At 48.7% G+C, this 8,644-nt stretch overlaps 1 protein-coding gene across 1 annotated transcript; it reads left to right on the plus strand.

The window, feature by feature from the left end:
- The first annotated feature begins 2,961 nt into the window (after nt 1-2,961).
- Nucleotides 2,962-6,279, plus strand: cd248a (CD248 molecule, endosialin a). The gene has a single exon (XM_042069530.1). The coding sequence runs from the start codon at nt 3,448-3,450 to the stop codon at nt 5,782-5,784; it is 2,337 nt and encodes a 778-aa protein (XP_041925464.1). The 5' UTR covers nt 2,962-3,447; the 3' UTR covers nt 5,785-6,279.
- Nucleotides 6,280-8,644: the final 2,365 nt, after the last annotated feature.

Genomic DNA, 8,644 nt, shown 5'->3' on the forward strand with positions numbered 1-8,644 from the left:
TGCTGTAAGACTGGGAAGGTTGACTGGGAAGTTTGGGTGGCCACTCCCTTTCTTGTACCCTCGGAGAGAGAGATTTGTTTTAAAGGCCATTTAAAGTCTAAACACCTCCTTTCCTATAAAACAGCGGTCAACCAGATTAGCCTCCTTTTACTGCTCTCACCCACAGGGGAGAACACAGCCCAGGTCACTCAGGCTCGTGTGTGTGTGTGTGTGTGTGTGTGTGAGTGAGTGTGTGTGTGTTACTACCCTCAGTGTTCTCTCTGTGGATGAGCACAGTGCATATTAAAACAACATTAACAATGGCTATTTACCACGCCTTGGTATTAGTAGTTAGTAGTTTCCCACTAGCATCATCTCTCACCCCAGTATGTTGAAAACTAACATAAAGGGCCATTACACTGCATGATACAGTTAGGCTACACAGTGCAATACCAGGCATTCCAGGCAAACATCAGAGACACCATTCTCTCTATCAGTCAGTATATCATCAAAACTAACTACCTAGTGTTGCTCTAAAGAGAGAGAGAGAGAGTTGTAAGGAGGGCTGTTCAGCCCTTTCACACCCAACCAGCGCTACCTGTGGTGCTCACCTTTTTAGAGCTTTTTTGATGAAACTGTTACATCATCAATGTTTTGAGTTCAATGTTTGTAGTTGAGATATAGTAATGTGCCTATGCTGTTTTGAGGTGTGTGTATATGTGTGTGTGTGTGTGTGAGAGAGAGAGTGGGCCCTCGGCCATTTCCTCTGCAGACCACTGGTGCGTTCCCCCATCTCCAGACCCTTCTCATTTGGGAGCCCAGAAACCCATTCCGCCTGCCACCGCCTGGCTTTGTTTTCATAGCAAGAGCCGCTTGGGCTTCACTTCCTGTTTGAGTCTGAATTACTTTTGCTCCCCTTGGCTGTGACTGGACCCCCATCTCAGTGGGAGGTGGAGGCTGGTATTCTTCATTCAAGCTGTGGGCTTTTCATTGACTGCAGTGGAAAGTGGGGGATATACACAGGTATACACATAACACGCCCACATGGGTTTCCATCAGAACTGTACGTTCTCCACACCTCTGTGAACATGTAATGAATACCATATTGCATGTTGCTTTGAGAACTGTGTAAATCATGACAAAGTTTGATTCAAAAAAGGTTTGTTGACAAATCATTTATTGGAGATGTAGTCAGTTATTTAGATGGGATGTTTATTTTATTTATTTTTATCTTTCTTGCTCTCTGTCCTTTATATCCTTTCCCTTTGTCTGGCAGTCCATAAGGGAAATTAATTACAACTATGTTGCTATGAGACACACACACACACACACACAGATCCACCCATTTGTCTATTCACACATGGCCAGGTGCACACAACCATGCATCCATGTTGCCATGCGAATAAACACACCATCTCACACCCTCCCATGTGCTTCTGTACGTCTTCTCTCTCTCTCTCTCTCTCTCTCTCTCTCGCTACTTTCCTTTTACTTGAAAAGAAGACTTTCACACTGAAATGTTAAACTATAGATGGGTACTTAGTCACATGGTTACATCATGATTAGACATATTATGTCAGTTCTTGTAAAAGTAGTTTGAGCTGGGTTCCTCTCTGAAAGAGGTCAACTAAGAAATGCATGGTATTGGATTGGTCGGGTCACCTAAACATTGTTTGTGGGATAGACTGGACATTTAGCCTATAAAAAGTCTAGCAAAACAAGAACTCATCGAGTTCTTTATAATCTTGACTTTGCTTTTGGATCTTGTGCAGTATGCTTGTCAGAGAATTCTGAACAGTTGTTGCAGCAGTTTTTTCCAGGCAATAACAGGATCGCTTCCTAATATTTTGATTATATGATTGCGACAAGTTGGCTGCTAATGATTTAAAACCTCTCCAGATGAAAATTAGTTGCTTCATACCAGTGGGAAGTGGTCTGTTTCATTGGCCTGGCAGCATTGCTCAAATTGTTGCCTTGTGTATCATCACCACGTGTTACCTCAGGGAAGCTTCTAAAAACAAGCAGAAGAATGAAATAATAAACCTTGAGGAGAGAAGAGAGACAACTCCAGTGGATACTGTACGTCTTCGCCTGCATGCTGACACATTTAGATAGATATTGACCTTGAAGGATTCAGTGAAATCATTTTTGCCATCCTATTTTTGTCATCCTGATAACTCAATATCTGTTTCTGCCCCCTGCCATTCACTGCTTTTCAACACTGGCCACATATTCCAGATGGATTATTTAGATATGTGAGAGGACAAAACAAAATGAGCAAAGCAAAGCTGTGTGTGTGTGTGTGTGTGTGTGTGTGTGTGTGTGTGTGTCAGAGAGAGAATGTGTGTGTGTGGGGCAAAAGTTTCAGTGAAAGAGAGAGAGAGAGAAGTAGAGAAAGAGAGCGGAATATATGAAAGGCAAATGAGAGAGGAAAGCAAAAGAAATCTCTAGAGGACAAAACAAGTGATGGCTTCTTGGAACGCGCTCCAGTCTTTGTCTGAAGCCTCTCACTCCTCGCGTGTACCAATAACATGGGGAAAACAAAACCATCTCTAAAGTGTCATAACTGGATTTGCCTGCAGACCATAGTGGGGGTTGATAGCTAAAAGAGAGAGGGGGGAGGGGGGTTAGGGGGGGTTAGTGGCAAGCTCCCAAAAGTTTCCCATAAACAGGCTCTTATGAAAACCATACGGCATACTCCTGAGAAAGAAGCACAAAAACCTCTCCCAACCCCCAAGACTCCCACTCTCTCTCTCTCTCTCTCTCTCTCTCTCTCTCTCTCTCTCTAACCCCCTTCACTCTTCCTCTCTTTCTGTTTCTTTTTTCTCCCCCTCTCCCATATGTACATATGCATTCACCCCCCCTCCCCTTCTAAAAACATACACTTTTTTCCCTCTTCTTCCCTCCTCTTTGCCCTCCCACCCTCTCTCTCTCTCTTTCTCTCTCTCTCTCTCCCTCCCTCCCTCCCTTACACTCCCATTCTCTCTCTCCGTAGCAGGGGACAAGCTGCAGGCACTGGGAGCCGGACCAGACCTCCGTCAGTCGGGATAGAGAGAGGACTCTCACACAGAGAGAGTTAAAGAAAGAAAGCAAGAAAGAAAGAAAGAAAGAAAGAAAGAAAGAAAGAAAGAAAGAAAGAAAGAACGAAAGAAAGAAAGAAAGAAAGAAAGAGATAGATGAAAATAAATAATAGAGATGTGACAAACTTACAGGCAAAGTTTTGGGAAAGACAGTTGTTCAGATGAAGGAAAGGTAATGGTAAAAAGCTAAAACTTCACTAGAACTTCACACTGCAGGACACAATTTGGCAACACAGAAGTAAGCAGCAAAGTAAGTAGGACAAAAGCAAAGTAAGTAGGACAAAAGCTTTTTGAAGAAAAGAAGAACGGAGAGAGAAAAGAAAAGAAAGACAAGCAGCAGAAGTGAAGGAAGAGTGCGTGTGTGAGAGAGAGTGAGAGGGACGACAGGATGAGCTGGACAGCTGAGTGGCCGCAGCGAGGCGGCGGACTGCCTCTGCTCTGGCTGCTGGGTGTGTCGCTGCTGTTGCTGCTGACCGTGGTCAGCGGCCAGGAGCTGCGGGAGGGCGATGCCGTGTGCACGGAGGACAGGAGCTGCTTCGTGCTCTACTTCCAGCGCAAGACCTTCCTGTACGCCTGGCGCAGCTGCAAGGAGCGTGGCGGAGACCTGGCCACGCTGAAGGAGCCCGGCGATGCGGCCGCTGTGGAGCGCCTCTTCGCCGGCGCTGACCTACGCAGAGGCGCCGGCCAGCAGCAGAGCGGCAAGCTGGTGCGGGCGTGGATCGGGCTCCAGCGGCAGCCGCGCCAATGCTCGGCCAACCGGCCGCTCCGCGGCTTCAGCTGGGTGACCGGCGACCAGGAGACCCGCTTCACCAACTGGCAGGCGGAGGACTCGGCCAGCGCCTGCACCTCGCCCCGCTGTGTCGTCGTGGGCTACGCCGAGCCCTCGAACCCGGACAACCTCAAGTGGTCAGACGGCCCCTGCTCGATCACCGTGGACGCGTACCTGTGCAAGTACAACTACAAGGGCATGTGTCCGAGCATACCGGGCGAAGGGGGGGGAAACACCTTTTACAGCACACCTTTTGACCTGTTGACCACGGACCTGAGCTACCTGCCGTTCGGATCGGTGGCTACTCTGCCTTGTCCCGTGGATACAGTTGGGGATCAGACGATCCTGTGCACAGATATGAGCGACGGGTCAGTGAACTGGTCGCGGGAGGCTCCCTACTGCTCGCCCAAGCAGAGCTGGTGTGATCAGGACAACGGCGGCTGCCACCAGCTGTGCATCGACAAGGAGGACATGCACGTGTGCATGTGCATCGAGGGCTACGCGCTGGCCGAAGACGGCATGAGCTGCCTGCCGGACGACCCGTGCCACGACGCGCCGTGCGAGTCCGAGTGCGTGCCGGTGCCCGACGGCGGCGGCTTCCGCTGCGACTGCCCCGAGGGCTACGTGCTGGAGCCGGACGAGCGCAGCTGCCGCGACCTGGACGAGTGCCAGCAGATGCCGTGCGCGCACGAGTGCGTCAACTCGCCGGGCTCCTACGAGTGCCGCTGCCTGGACGGCTACCGGGCGGTCGAGGCCGGCGAGTGCGACGACGTGGACGAGTGCGACGACGGCGACGGCGACGGTGACGGGCCGTGCGAGCACGCCTGCGAGAACACGCTGGGCTCGTACGTGTGCCACTGCCACCTGGGCTTCGCGCCCACGCCCGAGGACCCAAGCCACTGCCGGGACATCGACGAGTGCCAGATCGAGCAAACCTGCGAGCAGATGTGCATCAACTATGACGGCGGCTTCGAGTGCTACTGCCAAGAAGGCTACGAGCTGCAGGATGACCACTACTCCTGCCGGCCGGTCACCGACGGCCCCCACGGGGACACCACCGCTGCCACCCCTGCTGCCCCCTACCCCTGGGCTCCTGTCCTCAACGACTCCATGTGGACCCTCCCCTGGGAGCCGCGCCCGGACCAGGCTTACGACCCGGACCCCACGGACTACCAGGACAACACCCACTGGACGGTGGATCATGGAGCAGAGTGGCCCCCGCAGAGACCGCTGGTGCCGTCACCACTGCCAGAGGAGCCGTACTACCGTCCAGAGTCCCACACAGAGAGCCTGGGCGACTACGACTCCTTTGAGAGCCCGGAGCCGAGCACTCAGTTCCCTCCACTGGTGGTGGAGGTGCTGGACCCCACCCCAGTTCCAGATCTGGAACCGCCAACCCCCTCTCCAACTGCCCGCGATGACACCACGCCGGACTGGTATGATGAGGGAGAGGATGACCACTACGGACTCACAACAACCACCGGCGCTCCCACAACCACCATCATCGAGGGGGCATGGAACTGGCACTGGACCCCCGAGGAAGAGGAGATTGCACTTGGAATCAGACCACTCAAACCCTCACCCACACCCACACCCACTGAAGGGGCAGTTCCAGAGGACACCACCCCTACGTCCTCCTCTCCGGCCTCAGGAGTGGACGTGCAGGGCTTGCCGTCTGAGGGCCAGCCTGGGGAGGAGAGCTCGTCAGCGGGGGAGGGGGAGGAGGAGGAGGAGGAGGAGGAGGGGGGCAGCAGCTGGCTCCTGGTGGGGCTCCTGGTCCCGTTCTGCATCTTCCTGCTCGTCATGGTGGTCCTGGGAGCCATCTACTGCAACCGCGTCAGCGCCTCCTCCAAGCCGCAGAACAAGAACTCCTCGGACTGCTACCACTGGATCTCGGGCGCTGCCGACAAAGCCGGAACGGAGCATTCTGGAAGCGCCACCAAGTCCCACGTGTGACACAGCTGTGGAAGACAAATAATGATGTATATAACATGTCATATGAAGAGGACAGGGGAAAGTGACACAGTCAAAGTGGACAGAGACTTTGAGCTTTGAACTTGATGTCCCTTCTTCTCCTGTTTTGTGAGACAACGTTTTCTTTTTCTCTTTCTTGTATCAGGATATTTATTAGGAATATCTGTTGGAAGGAGAAGGCGCCCAGGGGGACTAGCTGAAGGGGACTAATGTCATTCTTCTTAATGGTGCTGTGAAAAACAATAGACACTGTTCTCCCAAAACACACTGACCTCACATAGTGAGAGAGATAGAGAGCATAAGAATGAGAGAGAAAGAGAGAGAGAGATTGCTCCACAATTGCACCATAAGTCAAACTCTAGTGTGCTTGACAAAATGGAACCAATTACCCTGGCTTGAGAACATAAGGTCATATTTATTGTTGTTGTGGGGGGGATGTTTTTATATGCAAGTAACATTAAATTGGAAGAACCTTAAGGGAAATGTGAATGCAAACATTATTTCTCACAGCAAAGACCAAAGCAACTTCTGTCAGTTCAAAGTGTGTTTTCCTTCTAAGTACTTACAGTATCTGCTTTAGGAGAATGAACCAGACAAATTGGCTTTTCCCCAAATCGCTGTTAAAGTATATAAAAAGTGTCTTGCTTGTGACTGAACTTTTGAAGGACAGGCGTCTTTTTAAGTGGCCTTGAATTGACAAGCGGTGAATGTGATGAGTCAAAGCTGATAAGTCAGACCGATCTATCACACCATACTGACAACTGACCCAGACGAGTGCTCCCTGGATGTGTTGCGTCGTCTTCACTGCTCAAGTGAGGTTTTTTTTGTGCTCACAGTGACTTTTCTCTTACTTTTGATACCAAAACAGAACAAAACCAAACCAAACAAACAAAAAAATGCAACATTTAAACACATAAACTTTTTTTGTGATAAAGTAAATGTTCTCCTGGGACTCTGATGCCTGGCGGTGGCATTTTCACCATGTCTTCTTTCTGCTCAGGTCTGGTATGCTACTCAGTTGACAGTAATGTGTGCTCCTGTTGGCAGAATAAACAATGAGACACTTGAGACAGTGGGCCAGTCATATTAGTGGGGTCATGACCTTCACAATAAACACTTCTTAGGTCACATTCTTCCTCTTCTCCTCCATTCTCTTCTTCATCTTCCGTCCTTCTCGTGTTCCCAGGACTTCTGCTCCTGCTCAATGAGCTCATCGCTAGCGGTCCTTAGGGGTCATTCCTCCTTTTTACTCCCCCCCCCCCCCCCCTCCACCGCCCCTGGCCTTGAAGGGGTATGATGGTTAACATGCACGAGTGCAGCTAATTGGTGTATTTATAAATATTGTTTCATTGCTATTCAGGTTTTGAAGGCCGATGCCAAAATAGATTTATTAAATCACTAATCCACAAGTAAGAGTGTTTAAAAGACAGATTCAGTTCCAACATGACCATCTATGACAGTTTATTACAGAGTTTAGAGGATTACATTTCTATTGGATTTTTGATTACAGACATTTTGTTTTGCACGTTATTTTTAACACTTGCAACAACACACTTGGTAGTGCTCAAAAGAAACACCTGCAACTACTGAATGTGTTGAAATCAATCCACTGGCTTATATGCAAATGTCTTTCAACATCTCTGACTTCCTTCAAGATTGCTATCAGATCATAAGATCCAAATGGCCTACATGTGAGCTCCCTCTCAGGAACAGACCCTGCTGAGGGACACTGCGGCAGTGACGTCAGGCAGGTTTAGGGCCAGAGAGATGGCTGGAGATGTGTACAATTTGACTGATACAAACATGGCCTCATTTCTACATGCTGGTTTAGCCTCTGAACACATTCTCTCTCTCTCTCTGTTCTGTTTTTTTCATTCTCTGTCTCTCTCTCTGTTTTTTTAATCAACACCGGAATTGGAATAGCATATAAACTAGAGAAGATATCTTAGAATAGAACAGAGCCTTTCTGTTTGTATTTCCACATTTGTACTGTACATCTGCACCAAACAGACCACATCCACAAGACACCGTAGGCAAGAAGGACAGTTTTCTTTTCTCAGGAGGTCTCTGCAGGGTTTGGCATATACTTGCAAAAGATGTCCTATCAATACCAGCAATAAAATGAGTAAGGTTAGAGCCAGTTTAACTTCACAGAATAAGTGAAAAAGAAATATTAAATAGAATAGAACAGTTATTAAGTCTTGCAAGAAGTAAGATATAAGAAAATATAATTAATGATAATGATATAGTTGAGTGGCTTTGTAAACAGTTTTTAAGAGTGTTGTGGATAGAAGCTGTCTCTGAATTGGGTGGTACAGGTCTGAAAGCTATTGTACCGTCTGCCGGATGGCAAGAGGGTGAAGCGTCTGTGACTGGGATGAACAAACAAACAGCTTTACAAATTGCCAGCAGCACTTCAGCCGTCACTATTTAAAGTGATTCTCCATGCCTGAGCTACTGTGGGAGAGTTGAATTGTGCTTTAAAATTACAGTTGGATGAACAGGACTCCTATCTGGCTAACAGATCAAATTGTTCAACCCACACAGAAAAATGAGGAGGCATTCTAACCTCAACTTCCCATCACCCAGCCTTGTGAGAAACTGTTTGTTTTATTCTGTCCCGTGCTGTCACTGGCCCATTCAGGAAAAGTATGACGAGCTCAAAGAGATCATTCTCTCATGGAAGTCATTTGGTAACAGTGTCATTTCTATTACACTTCTGTGTTACAATGTATGAGTGCATACCTCAGCCATCTTCAGTATTAGCTGGTGGTCAACAGCTTGTTTTGGGTTGGCAGTTTAGCCATCAGCTAGGAGTATGCCAATTAGCAGGGTATTTATG

Source organism: Alosa sapidissima, chromosome 18 (genome assembly GCF_018492685.1).
Source record: "Alosa sapidissima isolate fAloSap1 chromosome 18, fAloSap1.pri, whole genome shotgun sequence".
NCBI lineage: Eukaryota > Metazoa > Chordata > Actinopteri > Clupeiformes > Clupeidae > Alosa > Alosa sapidissima.

Excerpts from the sequence above, each read along its gene's own strand:
- cd248a (XM_042069530.1), top strand. The coding sequence starts at position 3,448 with ATGAGCTGGACAGCTGAGTGGCCGCAGCGAGGCGGCGGACTGCCTCTG.